Genomic DNA, 22672 nt, shown 5'->3' on the forward strand with positions numbered 1-22672 from the left:
GCAGCTCATTTTTGCAGCCCTAAATTCCTCCTGAAATTTCCCACAGGGTACAAGAAACAAGGCCGGTCATGAACAGGATACTGAGTGATCCAGGGAGCGTTAGGAGAGGGAAAGAGAGAAGGAATTGAAAGGAGAACAGGAAAGGCCAGAAATGAGGGCATGGGGGACAGCCAGGAATGTGGGCAGTGGCCATTTCACCAAGGACAGATGCTTTAAAACATGAGATTTCGGTGGTTGAAATGTGTATCCTGTCCCCACCCCCTTCTTCCCTACAAGTGTTTATAAAGCACACAGGACAAGCCAGATATCACAGGGTGATGATGAAAACAAGGTCCCTATCTTAATGAGCTCCCGGTTTAGTGAGGGCATTGTGAGGAAGACAGCACGTACTGGGAGTGAGCCAAGTGGAGGACAGAGGTCCACTCTGGGGTGCAGCCTGTCGTTGCCTGTACCTGTGAGGGCCGCACAAGATCTTATTCACTGTAGTAGCCTCAGAGTCTAACACATATGCTGGCACATAGCAATTTTAAAATAATCACTTAATGAGTAAATGAAAAGATGAGTAGAGTTACCAATTGGTCAGGAGGGGGAACTATTCTCTAGAAAGGATCAAGCAGCGTGAAAGCTAAGAGGTATGAAATAACTGAGCATATGCATGGAACTATCAAGAAGTTTGATGCTGCTGGAATCTCAGGTGTGAGGAAGGGATAAGCAAACCTGGGCCAAGGCCATGGAGAACCTTGTGTGCCAGGTTAAGGAGCTTGATCTTTCCCCTCTGGATTGGGATACCACTGGCTTTTAAGCAAATCAGAAAAGATCACCTTTAACAAACAATAAGGAGGATGCTTTGAAAGGAGTGACCTGAGGTGGGGAACTGGATGTGGGTTCTCATTACACAGACAACAGATGGTGTTGCTATAGTAACCGTTCAGGCCCATCACTACTCAGTAAGGACAGAAGATGACCTCTGTCTTCCTTCTCATCACACTTAGAAAAGAACATTCTGTCAATTTATTTCTTAGTAACCAGACTATGAACCCAGGGAGCATACGAAGTTTAAGTTTTTTTTTTTATGTTTGGGAATTTAGCTGTACTTCTAGAGAGAACTCATCAGCAGAATGACACAAGTCCTTGGTGAATTATATTTATAAATAGGCTTGTTTTATAGATCTAAACTGGATATTTTCACAGAAGTAATTAAATAAAACAGATACTACTTCAACATCTTTCTGCCCATTAAGATTCCTTTGGTGTGCTGATATGTTTGGCTTCTTGAAAATTGTTACCCCTCAATTCTTCTATTGAACTTGGGTAATAACCATTTAATCTCTACTAAACAATGTGACTGATACACACCAGAGAAGGCAACAGGGCTTATGGATCCCTTAGGAACTCCTTTGCTTAAGCTCTTCAAACTCTAAGCCGCTAAGTGTAGGGATGACTGACAGGCATTTAACCTTGCACTACTGTGTTTTTTCATCTTGAAAGAAAAGAATGTCTCAAAATAATTACAATGATTTCAACATAGCGGTTTATCTTTGGTTACTGACACGTTGAAACAACTACTTTTGGAGGTGAGGAGGGAGATTTTGACTCATAAACCACTTGGATCGTTTTGATGTGAATGCACAATATTTGTTTGCCACTATCCCTTCTGTTTATGCATTAGAGAAAATTAATAATTTCTATAGGTTCTTTAAAACTTGAAAAGATGCAACAGATTAGAATTAGTGTCAGTTTACAGAGAACCTGCTATCTGTCTGTTACCATGCCGGACCATTCGTTTGGCAGATGTGTGGTAATGGGAGCAGGGAAAAGGCTTTGTACTATAAATAAATCCCTAAAACAATATTAATACTCATTCTTGGTAGTAAACTCTTAGCAAAGGACATTCTGTATATTACTGTTAGCCAGGAGAAAAGTTCCACTAATCAAGTTTACATAATTAAGAGAGAACCTCAGCAATCATGCCCTCATTTATTACTCACATATTATGATTTCAACAAAGTTAACATGCTCTACAGAGGAATGGTATTAGCTCACAATGATGTGTTAGGCCTGGATCCTGCCACTGAAAGCTTAGATTTCAGAGGAGAACTAAAACAAGAGCCTAAATAACTATATAACAAGAGAGCAAGGATTCCCAAAATGGGGCTATTGCTTTTAGTTGGGGGATAGAAGTCACCAGAGAAGCTTGAAGGAGATGGGAGCATCTGAGATCCTTCCTGATAGAAGGATAAATGTAGCCATGGGGAGATGCAGGCTTTGCTGGGGAGTGGACAGCAGTTCCACTTGGTGTTATTTACCTGAATCATCACACTTGTGAACATGGCATGAACTATCTTGGTAGCTAATTTTTATTATTTTTCCTAAACAAATAAAGCCTTCTTTTCCTTGAAAAAATATGTTTACTAGGATCTTTAATATCCAGCACCCTTTGGTGTGGAGAGGAATGTTCACTGCTACTTGCACTGGACTTAGCATTCAGTATATTAGGTTAAATTTATTATAAAGATAATACTACTGCCTTGTCTATCATATGTATTGCAATTTTAACCAGTTATTTTACATTTATTTTGTTTATTGTTTCTTTGGGGTGTTTTTGGTAAAGGAAATTTTTTTATTTTTTATGTAGGCAAATAGGACTGAACTTTATAGAGTCTAGCTTCCTGTGTTGTTGGGTGTTTTTTAGAGTTTAGGTATAGGCTCCAAAATTTTCTTCTAGGATTTTTATTGCCTTATTTTTCACATGATGTTTTTACACCCGTAGAATTTATATTTTCCATTTAATTTAAATTTTCCTTTTAGTGATATCACAACTCCTGGATATTGTCTTTTTCTGACTCTCTTTTGGTCTGCTGATCAAGCTCCTTAATCTTCTATCAACACCAGAGTGGTCTAATTCCAGTGCCTTTACGGAATGATTTAGTATCTGATAGGACAGGTATCTATGCACCCCTCTGTTCATAGCAGTGCAATTGGGCATTTCTTGGCCCAGAAACACTAGACCAGATGACTAGAACTTCAGGCAGGAGGAAATGAACACCAGATGAGGAAGACAGACCACGTGGACTAGGCAAGTTCTCAAACTATAGCGAGCATCAGAATCACCAGCTTGCTGGCCCCCAACACTAAAGGTTCTGACTCAGTTGGTTTGGGGGTGGGCCTGAGGATCTGCATTTCTAACGAGTGCCCAGGTGATGCTGATGCTATGGTCCAGGAACTGTACTTTAAAAACCACTGGACTAGGAAACCAGGGAAGAAAGTCTTCTCTTCCATCTACGGCTTTTTAAAAAATGCTTATATTTGACAAATTTTAATAAATTGAATCAAGGTTTTAATAAAGGTATCTCACATTCCATCTTCAATATATGTATGACCCCACAAAGAGAGTGTTACTTACAACCTAGAAAAACGTTTTCTTCCAACTTTTAGTTATACTAACCTGAAAGAATGAAATATTTTTGACCCAGCAAGTCTAAGTCTAGGGATTTATCTTAGAGAACAATCAGAGTTGGGCATACGGTAAAAATAAATATACAAGGATTCTCATGGCAGTATTGTTTACGAGAGGGAAAAATTGGAGTAAAAATAAATGCCTTACAATGGGGTTTAGTATGTCTTCTAGAACAAAGAAGTTCTTTACACTTGATTAAAAATGATGATATAGTTATATATGCATTGACATGAAAGGTGTTATGAATTATATAAACCATAGTTGATACACACACACACACACACTCACACACACACACACACACACACATATATACACACACATGCGTTTGGAAATACCAAAGTGTCAGTAATGGTTCTCTGAGTGGCTTTCCTCTCTCTGTTTTCTCATTTCTGTACAATGAACATGGATGACTTCTTTTCTACTAAAAGAAGAGGGAAGTATTGATGCACTTAAGTAATTTAGTCAGTCTTGAAGCAGCCCAACCTGCTGTTACATAAAAACAGATTTGGTCTCTAAGGCTAAGAATCTCCACGTTAGAACTCTACAATAAAATGCCCCAAACACTGGCTTCTGTCTCCATGGGGTAACCACACCCGAAAAAGTTAGGATCTGGCTTTTACAAACCTCTTCTTAACCTGTATACACATTTAATTGCTTATTAAAAAACAAATAAACAAGACACTCCCTCTTTCTTATTTTTTATTTCTCTTTACTGATAGGTGCTATTCTTAGAGGCTTTGTCTGATATATTCAAAAGGAAATGAGCATTTTCAAACTCATGAACTCCTGTTGTTTTTAATCTTCCACACAATTTGGTTGAATATTTGTTGCATGAAATAACCATGTAGTAAAAATAGAAACTTTTATTGATTTCCTATCTTCTGGTATTTATTATCTCCCCTACGAGTAGCAAGTTTGTTTTTCTGAGCTGACCCAGTTTTATTTTAATTTAATTTTGGTGGAGGCAATGGGGCGCTGTTTATTTATTGAAAAACTGCTTTGTGCAAAGCACTGGGTTGGGGGGTGCCGTGTGAGTGACAGAGGCAATTTACCTTGCTCCTTTACCAACAACAAAGCACCTTTTTAAAAAATTCTTTATTGTTGAAAGTATTACCTATGCCCCTGTTCCCCGCATTGACCTCCTCCAGCACAGCCCCACCCGCTTCCCAGGCCTTCAGCACCCTACTGTCTGTGTCCATGGGTTATGCATATATGCATACAAGGTCTTTAGTTGGTTACCTCCCACCCACCCCTACCTTCCCCCTGACCTTCCACAGTCTGTTCCATGTTTCTATGTCTCTGGAAACAAAGCACCTTTATAGAGATCATTGCATTTAAGCTTCACTAGAGTCCCCAAAATTATTTTTTGTACAGGTGAAGAAAGTGAGTCATAGGAGTTTTGTGGCTTACCAAACATCAGAGACTCAACCCCCAGACCTCTAAGGCAAATCACACACTCCTCCTGATGTGCCCAGCTCCCTTCCTCCCGGAAGCTTCTGGAGTGTTCTCTCCTTTGACCTTGGGCAGTCACACAGCCTCTCTTGGCCTCACTTCCCATCCATAAGATGACAGCATTTGCCTTAAAGGTCTCTGGTCACCTCCAGCTCAGAATCATGATGATTCTCCATCATGTAGGTCAGGTTTGGTAAGCCACAGTCCATAGGCCAAATCGGCTCACTACCTGTTTTTGTAAATAAAATCTTATTTGAAATCGTTCACTTATCTATTGCCTATGGCTGCTTTCATGCTGTAACAGCAGAGCTGAGTGGTTGCAACAGAGATTGTTTGGCCTGTAAGACCTAAAATATTTATTACTCGACCCTTTACAGAGAAAGTTTGCCAACCTCTCGGCCAAGCTTTGATCATGAGCTACTCTAAAGAGTAGGAGCATGTGGGCCATGAGAACATGCCTTTGCAATGATATGGGCAAAGAGGGGTGTCTTCAAATCATAGTTCTTTCCTGAGTATTCCTTAGGCAATTGAGAAGAGAGGGTTAAAAGGAGATTAGGTGGGAAGCATCCTGTTTGTGCTGTGCACCGAGGGCAGTGTCTGCAAGGATCCCTGAGTCAGCAGTGTCCCAGGTGCTTAAGTGAGATCGTGTTTGCCAGAACCCCCATCCCTGCAGGCCCTGCCTCAGCGCTTTAGCACCACATGCTACAGTAGGATGCTTACTTAGCAGGGAGGGCAACACGGGTTTTTACCATCAAGGTCATTTGTTCAGCAACTGAAATGAATAAAGGGAAATAGGAGGAAATGAGAGAACCTCTCTCTGCTAGTGAAATGTCAGAATCATCAAGCTGTTACTCCTTCAGGGAAGATAGCTCTGCCGTGAGAGACCATAGGAGTAGGAGGGATCCTGGCAGTGTTACCGTTATGAGCTGTGCTCTGTGTTCTTAAGAAACCCAATTTCTAGTTGCTTAATGTCTTTTCACATCATTTTGTTTTCATCTCATTGTCAAAACATCCCCATAGGGTAGTATCAAGTATAATAATCCTCATCATCCTATAATGCACAGGTGGGGGAAGAGAGTTCAGGATGATTTTGCCTGATATTCTATGATGCCTGTAACATTTCTTGCTGGTCCCAGCCATTTGCTTCTTAACATTTGGTCCCTTTGACTGCTCTTTATCTTTGTCAGTGTAAGTGTTGCCTCCCCAAGTAAATTTTATCCCCCTGGAAGTCCAGGGATATGTTTATGCCAGATTATAGAATGTTTGAATTGAGAGAAGGTCTTCAGTCTAATGAAACATTTAAATATAAAATGAGGAAACTGAGGCCCAGGGAAGTGACCTGAGGGCCATGTAGCTGGTGAGAATTGGAAGTAGAGCAATAACTGTGGTTCCCTAACTTTAAAGCTAGTGCTTTTTCCACAGACCCTTGCTTTACATCTTTATATTCCCCATACCTAGCATTTATCTTTTTAAACAAAATAAATATTTTTATTGATTTTCTTAGAGAGAAAGAAAGGGGGTGGGGGAGAGAGAGAGACAGAGACAGAGAGGGATAGAGAAACATCGATGTGAGAGAGTAACATTGATCAGTTGCCTCCTGTATACAACCTGACCTGGGACCAAACCTGCAACCTGGGCATGTGCCTTGACCAGGAATCGAACCAGTGACTTTTGGTGCATGGAAGGACTCTCAACCAACTGAGCCACATCAGCCCAGGCCCTAGCATTGTATCTAATGTATATGTACTCAGTAGTACTCCAGGTGATTATCTAGATAAAGATCCTGTCTGCCTCTCAAGGTGTGAAGGGGTCATTGCTAGGAGTGAAAGAAACCAGTCATTGGTACTGCTGTCTTAAAGTGAGGGCATAACTAGTGATGTACCAGGAAGGGCAGGTTGTTTATGTAAATAGCTGTAATGTACCCTCTGCAGAGTTTATACCTGTTGATCCAGTAATTCCACATCTAAGGATCTAGACAGAAGACAGGTCAGAGATTCCGACAATAGGTTGGGGGTTGGGGGAAATATTCATCTCAGTATCTATGAAAGCAAGAAGTTCCGAGTGGGATGCATGATCCCAGGAGGGTATACAAAAGAAGAATGTATGTGCAAATATTGGAATTTGCATTTGACTGATTAAATTTCTTAAAATCTAAGAAATGTATGTATAAACTAGGAGCCCAGTGCATGAATTCGTGCACCTTGAAAGGAACTGTGGGCCGAGAGGTTGTGATGGGCACAGGGGCGGGTCTCGGCCCATCCTCTGCGCCCCCACCCAGCCCTTCCCACTGGGCACTGGCTCCGCTTACACCCACTGATGGCATGGAGTGATTGGGGCCGTGCCAGCAGTGGGTGCGAGTGGTGGCTGCTGGCCCTGATAGCCCCTCAGGAGCAGGGGGAGGTGGAGAAGCCCTGAGGGGTGATGGCACCGGCAGTGGGTGCAAGCAGGGCTGGTGCTGGCAGCAGGTGTAAGTGCCAGGCAGGACCACGGTGCATGGGAGCAAAGACTTTTCAGTAACCACCAGAGGCTCGCCCCGATGACAGCAACTAGCGTCCCACCTTGGTCTGGCACCCCCGCTCACCTGCTCCACCATCCTGCTGAGGCCAATGCCCACCATGTTCAGTGTTCTGCCACCTGCTGCTGACGCCCACCATGTTCCGCACACACCCCTTGGTGGTCAGCGCACATCATAGTGACTGGTTCAGTTGTTCCGCCGTTTGGTCTATTTGCATGTTACGGTTTTATAGATATATATATAGATAGATAGATAGATAGATAGATAGGTTAAATTTATATTAAATGTATAAAGTTAATAATTTATAATTAAATATATAATGTGTTTATAAATTTAAGCATACATTTTGAAAATGAACAGCATGTAGAGCTGTCCCTTGGTTAGCAAGAGTGTGGGTGTGCATTGGCCACTTGTTACAGCAGTGAATTAGATAGAACTGGTTCCTGCCTTCATGGAACTTACAGTGTGGTGGGAGAGAGAAAAATCAATAGTAATTGCATCATTGCATGGTGAACAGTACTGTTATTGGTGCTATGCAAGTACAAGGGAGGACTAACCACCCCAACCTCGGGAATCAAGGAGGACTTCTTGAAGGAAGTTACATCCGATAATTATATTGCATTACATTGCAGTATATTTACTGTGTTTTATTGCAGAGCATCAGATAGGTAGGTAGATAGGTAGATAGGTAGGTAGGTAGGTAGGTAGGTAGGTAGGTAGATAGATAGATAGATAGATAGATAGCTTACTAATCTGTAAAATGGGTTTTGGCTCTCACACTTCCTTGTGTGGTCTGTTGGGAAAAGAGCAGGAACTTCACAACTTGGGTCCCTTCTCTGACATAGCAACTACATGGATGTCATTTATAAATGAAGATAAGGGTGTTCAAAGTTACTTCCTAATGGGGGTCTGAGGCGCCTTGTGGGAGATCTAAGGAACACAGAGGGAGGACTCGGCCCCCAGCCCCAGACACAAAGTCAGCTCTGGGTTACCCTCAGGGGCCAGCTTTAGCTTCTCCATGGAAAGTAGTGTTGTTTCAGTTGGTGACAGTTTCTTTCCCTTCGGTTCCACCATGGTCTGTACGAGCCTCCAGGGCATCTCTGTCAAAGCTGGGGCTTGCTCCGAAGATTTGGTAACACCACAGCCTTCACTGACAACTCTGCCTCCCAACCCCGCCTCGGCCTTCTGCTCCATTCTGCTGGAGTTCAAGGCTGCAGATGACCTGGTCGGCATCTTGCTTTCCACTGCAAAGAGCTAATGCTCAGGTGTAGAACTGAGTTAAAGGGAAAATGAAGTTTATCAGAGAAAATTCCTCAGGTGTCAGAAGCCAACAGCCACACCTTCTGAAGGAAGCTGGCCAGAGGCTCCCCGCGCATGACTGCTTTTCCTTACCTGCATTTCTCCCTGCGTTTTCCAGTCTGAAAAGCCCACCTTCTGAACAATCGTGTTCTGTTTAAATAATCCTTCTTGAGAGCAGCTTGGTCCTGGAATTTCTCGTGCATATTAAAAGTGTAAATAATCCTGTCAGCTGGAATAAATCTCCTTAATGTGCATGGCAGCATTAATTCCTCTCTAATTAGTGTGGCATTACCTTTGGCAAAGGTGGATTAGCCTCCGTTTTCTGTTGCCCTTGAATGTTGCCTTGAGGATGCTGGGTGCCGATGAAGTCAATAAGGGCTGTGCATTGATTTTCAGACACAAGGACAGTCACCGGCGCAGTTCCAGACGTGTCCCCAGGACCAACAATTTTCAACAGGGCGATGGCCGGGACCGAGATGCAACGCATGAGGGAGTAAGTAGCGTGCTGCCTGACCCCTGGGGCAGGGCAGTGTTAGAACCTGTTGACAAAGAGTGTGATCCCATCCTGCCATGCTTTTCTAGCAGCTGTGTTTTCCGAGATGCAACAGTGAATACAGTTGCACAAGTTCGGTTGAAAGGCCTGAATCTGCATTGAAGGCACCTGCTATGGTTTGAATGTGTCCCCCCAAAATTCAGACGTTGTAATTCTAACCCCCATTGGTAAGTGGGGCCTTTTGGAAGTGCTTAACCTGTGAGGGCAGAACCCCCAAGCATGGGATTAGTGTTATAGAAGAGGCCCCACAGCGTGTCCGAGCCCCTTCCGCCACGGGAGGACCCAGCGGGAAGGCAGCAGCTATGAGCCAGGACGAGGGCCTTCACCGGAAGGCGGCCACACTGGGCCTGATCTTAGACTCCCCAGCCTCCAGACGTGTGAGTTGTAAATTTCTGTTGTTTATGAGCTGCCCAGTGTGGTGTGTGGTGACATCAGCCCCAAACAGACTAAGACAGCACGTGTTAGAGACTTGTTGGCAAAGAAGACACCCCGTCTCCTAGTCTAACTTCCCCTGCACATGCAGCTCAGTGCCTAGATCAGGGGCTGGTGAGTCCTCTCTCTAAAGGGCGGGACTGTCAGTATGTTCCGCTCTGTGGACCGTATGGTTTTAGTCACAACTACTCGACTCTGCTGTGTAACACAAGAGCAGCCATAGACAATATGCGAATAAATGAGTCTGGCTGTGCTTCAATAAAACATGACTTTCCTACTGAATTTTGAATTTCATATAGGTCTCAGGTATCACAAAATATTCTTCTTTTGATTTTTCCCCACCATTTAAAAATAATAAATGGCGACGGAAGAGAGTTGATTGTGGGTGGTGAACATACAATGCAATATACAGATGATATATTACAGAATTGCACACCTGAAACCTATATAATTTTATTAACCATTGTCACCCCAATACATTTAATACAATTTTTAAAATAAGTTAAATAAATGAATAAAATAGGAAAACAACTCTTAGCTCACAAGATGTACAAAAATAGGTGGCTGTCCAGGTTTGTCCTGTGGGCTGTGTTGTCTGCGGACTCCTCCTACACATGTTCCAATTCAGACACTTCTCTCTAAAATCTATTTCCCATATTGGTGCTGGTTGAATAGTGAAGGAATTTTGGCAAAAGTTATTTTTCAGTCAATTTGCATTTATATTGCAGTATAGCGCAACATCATCTAAGCTAAAGTTTGGAGAGAAAAAAAAAAAGAGAAAAAAGTGCAGAAAATTATCTTCAAACCTAAAGCTGGTAATGAGGTGAGATGCTTATTGTCTTCTAGTTCTGCCTATACCTGAGTGGTCACGTAGTAGCATAGCTACCATGGCAACAAGAGATTCCCAGGAATTGGAAGTGAGGGAGTTTGGACCAAACTCTCCCACCTCTACCTACTGCCACTGCTCCTTGCTAGAAGTTTATGGAGAAGGCTTTGCTAATTTCTCAGTTGATAACTTTCAAAAGAGAAGTGACTCATTTATTTCGCCCTTAAAATTTAATAATATAATATTGTCAGATTTTTTTATCTAAGAACTTCATTATTTTTGCAAAGTGTGCAACATCCTATTTCCTGGCATGTTATGAAATGCTTTAAATAATTAAAATGAAAGTAGTTTTGCTAAAGCAAATGACCAAGATGCATTCCAGGGCTTTTACTCCTGCCATGTTGTCTTCTTCCTTATTGTCTGACTGAATTTGACCAGGTATCACCCGGCTCTTGTTTCCGTGTGAATGGATGCAGTTTGGGCTACTCCCCTGTGGATGGCATTGTTCCTTTGGCAGAATCACCTGTCGTCCCCTTACATTCCACGACAGAAAGCTCCAGTCCATCCCAGAAGAGAAATTTCACCTGCTCTTTGACATCTGCCTTAGGATGTCCACGAGGCCTCTTAAACTGAACCCCTGATTTCCCTACCAAACCTGCTCCCTCCACAGCCGTTTTACATAAGAAAGTTGGGATCTAGGTAATAGCAACCCGTCCAGCTCAGACCCTGATGCCCCTGTGGCTTCATCATCTCCTACTGTGAGAGGGCGAAGCTCTGTGAGGAAGTTGGGAGCGATGTAGGTGATCAGGCAGCCACGTTCTTCAAGTTCTCCCAGCTGGGAGACCTGGGGCTTAGTGCCATTAATATGTGCGTGTCCGGCATCGCGTAGACCCCAGCACAGTGGTCAGGAGGGAGGTGTGGGTGGGGGGACAGTGACTGCTGGGATTTATAGCCCAACAGACAAGTTATCCAGCCTCATTTTCCTGAGAGTTCTCTGCTGTAAAGTGGGCTAATAATAGTTCCCACCTCATGGGGTGTTGTGAGGGTTAGTTGAAATCATGAATGTATGCAATGCACTTAGGGTAGCTCATGGCACATAGTAAGTGTTCAATAACTGTTAACTTATAATAGAATCTCAATACACACGTGGTTGCTACCTCTTGGAAAGAGCCCCCGAGCCACATATCTGAAGGTGTTGGCATGCATGAGTCTGTTAGCTGATGTGTTATACCCAGAGGTGTCTATGGGCGAAGAAACGTCTACATAGCATTTTGTTTTTAGTATGCAAAAAGAAGTGCCAATTCTCTGGGAAAATTTCATGAAGTTGTTGAATATAGAAGCCAGCATTTCCCATCCTTCAACACTTGGCTTCCTGCCCTGGCCACTTCTTATTCCTGCTGGGAAACCACTCCACAGACCCACTCCCCCGCGGGCGCACACTTCCTTTTATGTAATGACCAGGGGAAAATCGCCTAGTTTTGATATGGTTTTGAGTTTGATACTTGTGAAACCCTCAGAATCTTCCCGTCAGAGACAATGAGTAGAATCTGGTCTTTATTAGGACCCACTATTAACACAGGTGTTCTAACTGTAATTTCATGAAGTTGTTGAATGTCTGCTGACATTCCAAGGACTTGGCGTGGCGCCACCTAACCACTGCAGTGGTTAGGTGGCGCCACGCCAAGTCCTTGGAATGTCAGCAGAATCACCAGGAATCAGCATTGACTTCCTTTCTGGCGGAGTAATTTCCATGTACATTTCGAGAGAAGTTGCTATTTGTTTACGGATGGATGGATGGATGGATGGATGGATGGATGGATGGATGGATGGAATGATGGATGGATGAGCCTCTGTGTTTTTATGGGAGACAAAGTCTCTACCTTCAGGGCAGAGTTTTCTGTTGTAAAGAGAGAGCTTTGTTTACCCCCTTGAGCTGGAGTTGATTCTAGGCCTGGCTCCTGGAAGTCAAAGAGGTGAACTATGGAATGACAGCTGCTCAGCTTTCAGCTCTGAGGATAGGGACACACTGTTGCCAAGGGACCAGTCCTTTCACTTGCACAGGCCAACACAATGTATCGTGTCATGAGGACTTGTTCAATCTGAATGAATAATTCTCAGTCTTATATATCAGTGATCTCTCTCATGTCCTTGGCCTTGCTACTTGAAGTGTGGTCCACAGACCAGCAACTTTGATATAACCTGGAAGCTTGTGAGAAATGAAGAATCTCTGGTCTCATGTCTCCCAAATCAGAATGTGCAGTTTAATAAACTTTCTGAAGGTTCATGAACACATTCAAGTTTGAGAAGCACTGACTAAAGAGGACTTTGAACCTGGGAGGAGTTTGTTACCAGAGTATGAGTTGGAGTCAATCTTTTAAAAAAACAAATAAATTTATTGCAGTAACGTTGATCAGAAACATTTGAATCAATCTTAATAAAAGCCAAATATCATATTAACATATACTTATGTTTTTGAGGCCTTAATTTTTTGGACTTTTTAACTCACTTGTTTTCCATTTATTTTATTAAGGAGGATATAATTCATATCTAGTAAAACACTCTTTTTAGTATATAGTTCTATGAATTTTGACAAAAACATCACTCATATATATAAAATTCACTCTTTTAGTATATGGCTCTATCATTTTTGATAAATGCATATAGCCACATAACCACCACCACAGTCAAGATTATAGAACAGTTTTCTCATCTCCAAAACTTCCCTCGAGCTCCCCCTTCATAGTTCATCTCTCCTGTCACACCTGCCCCTGGTAGTACGTTGATCTCTTTCCTGTCCCGCTAGTGTTGCCTTTTCCAGAATATCATGCAAGTGGACTCATCCCTTAGCATCACAGGCTACATTGTACCTGGACAGTAGTTGTGGATATGGATCTAGGCCTGTGAATAGTCGTGTTAGACCCTCGCAAAGCCGAACTCCTATATTCCCATACGTGGAGAATGGTCACAAGGAGGTCAGACACCTCACAAGCAGTTGTTCCAAAGGCCTCTGGACCCACGAAGCTATGAGAGCAACTCCCTACCTAGGGAATTCTGAGGCTGAACTTCCAACTCCCCTTTCAGGGACTCGTCAGGGTTACTCAGTCGCCCAGAGTCCTTGGTGCCTGGGAACAAGGGGCAGGAGTGGCCTCCACTGTTTTGCTCAGTGGGACAGGTTCCAGGGAAGGGATCTGTTCACTAAGCCACAGCCTGAGAATGGGAAGCCATGGAGAAGGCCTGAGGGTCCGGGGAGCTGCTGGGCCTGTTTCTCCAGTTGGAAGTTGATGCCCTGGAAAACACCAGGGCCCTAATAAATGCTCTTAATGATGAGGGATGCGATCCCTTTGTGAGGCCACAACTCTGAATCACCCCTGCATTGCCAACTCATGTAGGAGGCACAGAAAACACACAGTATTTGACAGCATAGATGTGTGTCTTCCCTGTGGGAACTAGGGTTACACAGATCTCAGGCTTCTTGAAGTTGTCCCACAGCTCATTGACACTACTTATTTTTTAGGCCTACCCTTGTCTGTCTATTTTGGATAATTTCTATTTCTATGTCTTCATTTAAACTAATCTTTTCTTCTGTGATATCTAATTTGCTGTTAATCCCATCCAGTGTATTTTTTATCTCAGACATTGTAGTTTTCCTCTCTAGAAGTTTTGAGTCTTTCTTATATCTCCCAAGTCTCTGCTTAACACATGCAATCTTTCCTTCAGCTATCATAATTTTAATGTCCTTATCTGCTGGTTCTAACCTCTGTACCATTTCTGGGTTGGTTTCAGTTTCTTCTTCTCCTTATCATAGGTCATATTTTCCTACTTCTTGGTATGCCTGGTACTCTTTGATTGAATGTCAAACACTGTGAATTTTACCTTGTTGGGTGCTAGATATTTCTGTATTGCAAGAAATAGTCCTAAGCTTTGTTTTAGGATTTAGTTCAGTTACTTGGAAACAGTTTGATACTTTTGGGTCTTACTTTTAGCTTTGTTTTGTGGGATCCGGGCAGCAATTAAACTATGGCTGACAGCTGCCCCCTATTGAGGCAGAACCCTTCCGTGTATTCTGCCCTGTGGCCAGTGAATTATCAGATTTAATAGTAAATGTTAGTTTCGTGGATGAAAATGCACTGTTTCTGTGCTCGGTGAGCTCCAGCCCGTGCACATGGAGTTCCCTCCCCATCAGTAATCTCCTCACAAGCCTGCCCTGATCTACACTTGCTGAGTCATTACTATCTGTATGGGCATACTAAGGCTTATTTGTTTTAAAATGTTAACAGCCACTTTTGTTTTATTACATTTGTTTCTTAATTATGTAGAGTGTTTTCATGAGTTAAATCTATAAAAAGACATTTTAAAGAGGACCAGCTTCTTCTGGATCCTTTACCCTATTCTCTTCCTTGCCCAAAAAGGAATATATATATTTTTTAATTTTATGGCTCATCCTTTCATTTTTAAAATACATTTCAAATATATATATATATATATATATATATATATATATATGATATATAGTACACACACACAAATGCACCTTCCCTCTCACTTCTTAAGAAATTGGTAGCATATCATATACACTTTTGTCAGCTTCACTTGCAACATACCCTAAAGGTTACTTCGTAATATCTAGCAATATACTCCATTCCTCTTTTATCGCTTCCGACCTCTTTGTGTGGATGTGCCATTGTTTAGTCAGCCTGTTCCCTAGGTGGACACATGGGCTTTTCTAGTCTTTAGCTATTACAAACAGCACTGTAATGAATAGTATCCAGCTCTTTTTTTATTGGCAGTTTATCCTTGAAATAAATTTCTAGGTGTGGGATTGCTTGATTGAGGGATAAATGCATATAGGGAACATTTATGCATATAGGTATTTCCAAATGCCATTTTGCATTCCCACCAGCAATGTGAGAGTTTCTTCAGTTTCCTACAGAGTATTGCATTTTATGTTTTATATTATCTCTATCTGTCTATCTATCTATCTATCTATCTATCTATCTATCTACCTCCTCTATAAATGTAGTCTTACACTGTGGGTCATTTTACTTGCTTTGGTATGTATATATTTTTAATTTAGGAAGCTGTATGTGCATCTCTCTCAGCAAACACACTTGAGAGTCAAGTACACAAAATGTACCAAAGCCTAGGTTTTCTGTGGAAGGGAAGAAGCCACTTTTGGCCTCAGGTTTCAGCTGAGATTTCCAACATAGTTTACCAGAAACATTGCTCACTGGCAGTCACATGATGTCTCTTGCACAGGTTAATACAAAGTGATCCTTTCTTTTCCACCTAGCCAGTGACTTTCGTGAATTACCTTAATGAGGTGAAGGGGTTTATGGTGCGTTAAATATCCAACACGTAGGGGGAGTCACCTTGCGGGCTGCTGATTAGTGTCATCAGTTGATGATTAATGCCTGGAGACCAGACGTCCGTGTGGTGACGTGCAGCATCACGCCCCATGGCACTGCTGCTCCTACGAGTAGGCATTTGACATATAGTCTTTATCGAGGAGGATGAGAACGAGGCGGTTCGCACGGGGCTGGCTGGGGCTCGGGCGTGCCTAGTGGGCTGCATCCCCTTCCGTGGCTCAAAACTGGCTCATGTATTTGTGTGGGTCATAGAGACCCCGCGTGGCCAGATGGCACTGATCTTGTGTCAGCTGCTGTGACTACAGGGACTTCCTGAGTGCTGCAGGGCTGTGGGCTGCTGGCACTTTCATTGTTGACCTCCCACGTCAGCTGTTCGGGAAGGTCTTGCCAAGGTCAGAGCACAGCCCTGGCGGAGTGCTGCGGTGTGGGCAGCAGTCCGCTATTTAGAGGCTGCGGAAGGCACCAGGAGGCTCTCTCGTCACCCTGAGGTGAAATGTAGTGGTTGGTGCAGCCTCAGGTAGACGGCTCACAAGCTCCCGCATTTTCTCTTCCACTTTCAATTACAGGAAGACCTTGACTGAGGAAGGTCCAACTGAAGGTGGGAAACCTGTGACCTTGATCGTCCTTCTCATTAACCCGACATAGTAGCAATCATTATAAAAATGACTGTGGAGCGTTGAGCTGGAAATGTTTCCAAGATGGAATGGCATGAGTTTCGTTATAGTATCAGCTCCGGTTCTGAACTGGACCAAATCCATAGCAGTGTTTGTGTGGAGGGAACGTGCTCTCAATGCACCCACCCTCTGTACCAGGGGGCGTGCTAAACCAGACACCCTCTCAGCATACCCATGAGGTGGGCAAGGCTCTCCATTTCATAAGGAAAGAGGCTGTCTTTCAGGAGGTTAAGGAACTTTGCCACCGCCGCACAGCTAGTAAGAGGCAAGGCTGTTTCAAGGAGAAGTCTGGGTGATTCTAACAGTGCTGGTAACCACTGCCAGGAGGGAGGGTGACAGTGGGAGCTGCGAGGCACCAAAGCCTGGCCTTCCAGGGGCCTGGCTTCATGCTCTGGGACCTACTTGTTCTCACCTGGGAGTCAAAAGTACGTGCCAGCCCACGTGAAAGGTGCAAAGTCTGTGACACGAAAAGGCTAACTAAGTAAAACACCCAAGGCCAACGCCAGCATCCAGGCTCGCCCTGCTGCTATCAAATGTTACGCCTTTTTATATGCTTTTCTGAGTTGCTGGGTATTTGATATCTGAATTTTGACAGCATCTCATTCTCTGAGCCAGGCTTCTCCTTTGTCAAATATATATATATATATTCAATACAAATGACTTGCTATTTCAGGATTTCCAAGTGCTGTGTGAATAAAGCTCATTCTGCCTCACTGATTGAAATAACCCTTCAGAGGAGAAACAGATGAAGTGCTGGTTCTTTCCTCCTCCACTTTCTAAATCTCATTGAAAAGGTGTTAGTTATGCCTGCGACATTCCATTCCTCTAATTCAAGGTCAGTGTCAGGCAGCACTTCTGAGGGAACCGCTGATTGAAACCAGCATTTCAATTTCCAAACAACAACAAAGGCTTGTACGTAAGAAAGGCTTGGCGACCAGCCAACGAGGGCTCCTGCCCCAGAGCAGCGGTTCTAAGTGTACAGGTAACATTTAAGAACCCTTCCACAAGCCAGTTAGATTTCTCGCTCGGCTATCTCAGATCTGCAATCAATTCACTGTGCTTTTCTCGCTAGTCTGTTAGGTGTGGGCCGGTAAGAGTTGGGAGGCACGTAACAAGGGAGACACCTCACACCCTAGTTAGGGAGATCGGACCCCTGACGTGTGACTCACAAGACTGGAATGAGTGACAGGTGCTGCCAAGTGGAGCCAGTGCCCAGAAGTTCAGAGGAGGAGCCTGGCTCTTCCAGCGGGAAGGAGAGGTCCGTGCGCGGCTCAGCTGGCGCCTTCTTCATCAAATGGGCCTGGGGTCTCTGCTTCCCCGGCCCAGAGTGATCTGACCCCTTTCTGCGAAGGTGAGGCTCAGCCCCCAGCCTTCCCCCGTGTCAGCCAGCGTGGCTCTGCCCTCCAGGTCTAGGCAACTTTGGCTCAAGTGCTAAGTCCATGTCCTGTTGCAGTTGACACGCCTTCCCAAGACCTCTGCACGCCCTGGGTGTTGTGACTATCCCACCTCTGTCTGTGTTGTCTCCATTCTGCACCAGCTCCGTCTAGACTGAAAACTCCACCTTCTTTATCCATTTTCCCTCGTACTCCTACTCACCCAAGTCACCTGTGAGTACACTGGACATTTTTTTTTTTTTTTGCACATTTGGAAGCTGGTGATAAAGGCTTCTTATCACGAATACCTAAGTGACTTCAAACTAATAATTAGGCTTCCCTGTTGTTAAAAAATGCTCGTGAGCCACCTGTTGCAGGTAGACTCGCTGCAAAGCAGGCTCTGAGATGATTTTCCTGCAGAATTTTCTGCAAGGGGGCAGACATGGAGGGTGGGGCGCGCAGGAGAGGTGCGGAAGCCGGGATGGTGCTGCAGAGTTGTCCCAAGTGGGCTTGAGGGGCTGAGCCTGAGAGCCCCGCGTCCCCCAGCACTGGCTGCAGGGCGCTGGAAGGGGTGAGCCCTGGCGAGAGGGCCATTCCGGGGGCTGCGGGCTGAGGGCTGTCTGCCAGGGGCACGCCCAGCGGCTGGGGAATGAGACTTCAGACCTGAAGGGGGAGCTTGGGGTGCAGCCCCAAGTCTACTACACCCCCTATGGGTCTTCTTCCCCAGCTTCATCCCAGTTTTCTGGCATCTCTTGCTTCCTCCCTTTCTTAGGAGCAAAATAAAATGTTCCCATGGGGCTTCTTAGCCATTCTTCCCCTTCTTGGCCTTTTGCTCACATCTGTGTTCTCAGGATCTCACCTCTCCCAAAAGCCTTCTCTACATGTTTTTTCTAATACGTGTGTGTGTGTGTGTGTGTGTGTGTGTGTGTGTGTGTGTGTACCCCTGAAGTTTAACACACTTATATCCCAGTTTCATTTGCTCCACTTTGGTAGCAATGGGAGGCCTCGGAGGTAAATTGCTGTAATGAACAGAAGGATTTTAGAATCTGAACTGTCTGGGTTTGCAACTGGCTCTTCTTACTCTGTGGTCTTAGACAGGCCCTTAGCCTTTTCACATCTGTTTCTTCCCCTGGGAAATGGGAAATAATTAGCATAAGTATTAAATAGCACTGTGTTTAGTACGAAGGGGACCCAGGAAATGCTAGGTGCTTCCCTTCTCATACTCTTTCTTGACCCTTTTGATTGCCATCCTACAGCCCCTGGCTTTCCCAGTTGGTGTCCAAGTGACCATGAAAATGCTTGTTCTGTTGTTTTTCTATGCAAATTCGAAATCCTGCTTTCAAGCAAATGATCCTAAGGGGGCCCTTTAGCTATTGTCAACTGCAAAGCACGTGTCCAGGGTTGGGGAGTGGGGGCCACGGGGTGCAAGTTCAAGGACCTCTTGGGCAACATTTATGTGCATCGTGCCAAGGTTTCCTCAGTCTTCCTAGTGTCTCCTGTTTATCCTTCCTTGTCATTTTTTTCTCTTTAGAGCCATAACTAAAATGTTATGTCTTTGATTTCCATTAAGACTGTGCCTGATTTGTAGTAAACTTGTACTTTTCCCAGCTGGGGGCAATAGGCATTATTTTGAAACAATTAAGCATATTTATGATAAAATTATAATAATGAACACAGCTGTTCCTGTATTATTTTGAAACATTTACAATCTGTTCAGTGTTGAGAACACCACCAGGTACTGCAGGTTCAGCAGGAAGTCTTCTGTTTATTGCTGTATCTGTTGAGTTTTGATTCTAATCGTTTTTAATTTGTCAAATTAGAAGAAGAAAACCAGCATGCCACCCGACCCTTTCCTTTCTCAGCTGCGGCATAAACAGCCACACCTGGGCTCCCAACTCCCGGGACCCTAGGAAGGAGGCAGGCTCCCTCTGACAGTACGATATGGAGATGTTGTCCAATGAATGATCTAAACAAATGTTATGTCATTTCTTGGTAAGTGAGATCGAGTCAGGGAGTCTCCGCTGCTTTTCTTATACCCCCCGAGTGCGTGAGGGGCACAGGTGGGCATATGATCCTTGTGCACCCTGAGCGTGGACGGGAAACAGCCAGAAGCCCCTGAGTGGAGCAGGTACAGAATAATGGGCAAACCTTAGAAAGACCGGAAGAATGCCAGAGCCCTAGGGTTTCAGCTCCATGTGAGAGAGAGTGTGATCTATCTTCCTGTGCTGATGGGAGCCAGGTTGGTCTTTTCTCCATAGGGGTGCATCCCTGGTGTCTCTGTGTGTCCACATTTCCTCCTGTAAAGACACCAGTCCGATTGGATTAGGGCCACGCTAAGGGCCTCATTTAAACTTAACTGCCTCTTTCATGGTCCTATCTCCAAACAGAGTCACGTTCAACATATGACTTGGTGGGGTACACAATTCAGTCCATAATATCAAGTTTTTCATTATCTGAGGTGCAAGTACTTTCTAATGGCCTTTCCCCCGGTCCTGAGGGGCAGGTGCAGGTCTCTGGAAGGCACTTCCATGTATCAAGACAGTGCCATAAAATGGTGCCCAAAGGACCTCTGACTGGAACAGAGGGGACAGAGGGAACTGAGCTGTAGTAAGCAAGCTTGTTTGCTCTGTGTTGTCTGGACAGATAGTATCGCAAGCCTGACTCCCGCCCGATGTTCCTTCCTTCACGCTGTGCCTAGATCCAGGCTCTAGGTGGCGCAGTTGCCCACCTGCCAGCAGCACCTCAGAGCTGGCTACTCTTTGTCCAAGGACTTGAAAACCCAGTTCCCAGCTGATGCACATGAATAGCATACTTGCTGGCCAGAGATTGCCTCTAACACCTGAAAGAAATGCATTTACTCTATTTTTTATGTCAAGTGCAATATTAATTGAATAATATGTAGAGGAAATGAAGACCAGAGAGAAAGTGAGGACATCAGTGGGCGAACATAGTTGCCGTGGCTGAGTGTTTAGTTTGGCTCTGAGCTTCCAGGAAGCCAAGTCAACAAAGGGAAACGTGATTCGATTCCTAAGACTCATTATCAAGACGTGAATGTGTTAGCAGGTCCTCGAGGCAGACAGCTTCTCACAGTGTTTTATGTAGAGCATGTGGAGAGAAGTCACAGCCTCAGCAATAGGTTTCAGGAGATGCAGATGTGAACTTTTTGTAGGTGGCTTCTTTGGGGATAAAGAGCTGTCCTATGATGAACTAAGCAACATCATTTCCCAGGGGTCTAACTCTTAATTTAAGTAAAACTTGGAATAACTAGAGAATTTACCATCTGTTGATTTTAATTAGAATTAAATGTTTGCTTCTTGTTTTTAAAATTCAAAGTATGTGACCCTTGAAGAAGGGGTAAGAGCAAAACTGAAGGCAGATTTTGATTTAAATTCTCTGAGGAATAAATGACAGTGATGCCCTGGGCTGGTTTGATGAGTTTGTTTTCCTGCTGCCATGCATTAATTAACTCACAGTGTTTTGACTTCCTATTTTTTATGGCCAACTCCTGATCAAGGAGTGTTGAGTACAATTGCTGTTAAAAACGAGATTGGGCATGTTCAGGGGGCATGGAGGGACTTAGAGAGCAATATGCTAACTGAAATAAGCCAGTCAGAGAAAGACAAGTACCATACGATTTCACTCATATGTGGAATTTAATGAACAAACTGAACTAACAAGCAAAATGGAGACAGACTCATAGATAGAGGGTAGACAGACAGCTTGGAGGCAGAGTGATGTTGCGGGGGTGGAGGAATTGAGCAAAAAAAAAAAAAAGAACTCATGGACACAGACTACAATGTGGTGATTGTGGGGGGTAGGGATAAATGGGGAGATAAATGATGATGGGGAAAAATAAATTAAAATAAAGGGGGGAAAAGATATGCTGAGAAAAGCAGGACACAGAATAATACCCCTTAGAAACTCAATGGGGAACCTCATTAGCCTTTGATCTGGGATTGGTTTGCCCAAGTTCAGGTTGTAGAAGCTTAGTTGGCCAGGAAAGAATATAATAAAACATGGAGAGGTTTCTTAGCTCAGGGCTATCCAAAATGATCTCAAGGATTTGTAGAGTGTGATCAACTTTACCCCTCTGGTGTGTGAACGATTCCCAAAGGCAGAATACAAAACCTAATTCTGATGGCTCGATGCAAGGGGACAGAGGGTGAGAGCGTGAGCACAGTGGGGATGATGACCTATCCAGTCTGGTCCAGATTTTTCTTCTCCTTCTTTGGTACACATTTTGCTGGTAGCCTTCTGCACTCTATCCTGGATGGGATGATCTCTCCTTTGTATCAGGCCCCTTTTATAATTTGCAAAAGGTCTTTATATTTGCACCTGAGGATTCTGAAGATTCCATTTAAGTGGGATCACCGTTGGCTGGCTGTTCTAACGTAGGCGCTCTGTAACATGCTAGGTGCTACTCAATTCCCCCGGAAAGCTCCAAGGAGAGACCCAGGGAACAGGGATGCAGACCTTTGAGGAGGGGCCACCACTGATGCTGGTGTCTCTCAGCTTGGAGGAGGGACCCTGGTGGTGGTACCCAGATTTTGGAGAAGAGAGCGCCAGCCACTGGTGCCAGTGCCTCTGAGTGGGAACAATGAGCTGGAGAAACTGCAAACTGGATTCAGCTGCTGGTGGTGGTGGAAGCTGTGTTGTCAGCATGGCAGTCACTGGAATTGGAGGACAGGTCCCTTTTTTCTCCCACAGCTTTCCCATCTCCCT

General features: G+C 44.1%; 1 protein-coding gene across 4 annotated transcripts in view; it reads left to right on the top strand.

Moving 5' to 3' along the window:
- Nucleotides 1–22672, top strand: part of NEK11 (NIMA related kinase 11) — a 193325-nt gene that overhangs the window by 145615 nt on the left and 25038 nt on the right. For all 4 annotated transcript variants that reach the window (XR_008558849.1, XM_054729552.1, XM_028129297.2 and 1 more), the window contains one exon: nt 9123–9219. Coding sequence is in view for 3 of the 4 variants with exons in the window: in XM_054729552.1 (XP_054585527.1) it covers nt 9123–9219 (97 nt within the window). In the remaining variant the exon portion in view is untranslated. The remainder of the gene's footprint in view (nt 1–9122; nt 9220–22672) is intronic.

The sequence above is a fragment of the Eptesicus fuscus genome, chromosome 18 (assembly GCF_027574615.1).
Source record: "Eptesicus fuscus isolate TK198812 chromosome 18, DD_ASM_mEF_20220401, whole genome shotgun sequence".
Taxonomy (NCBI): Eukaryota; Metazoa; Chordata; class Mammalia; order Chiroptera; family Vespertilionidae; genus Eptesicus; species Eptesicus fuscus.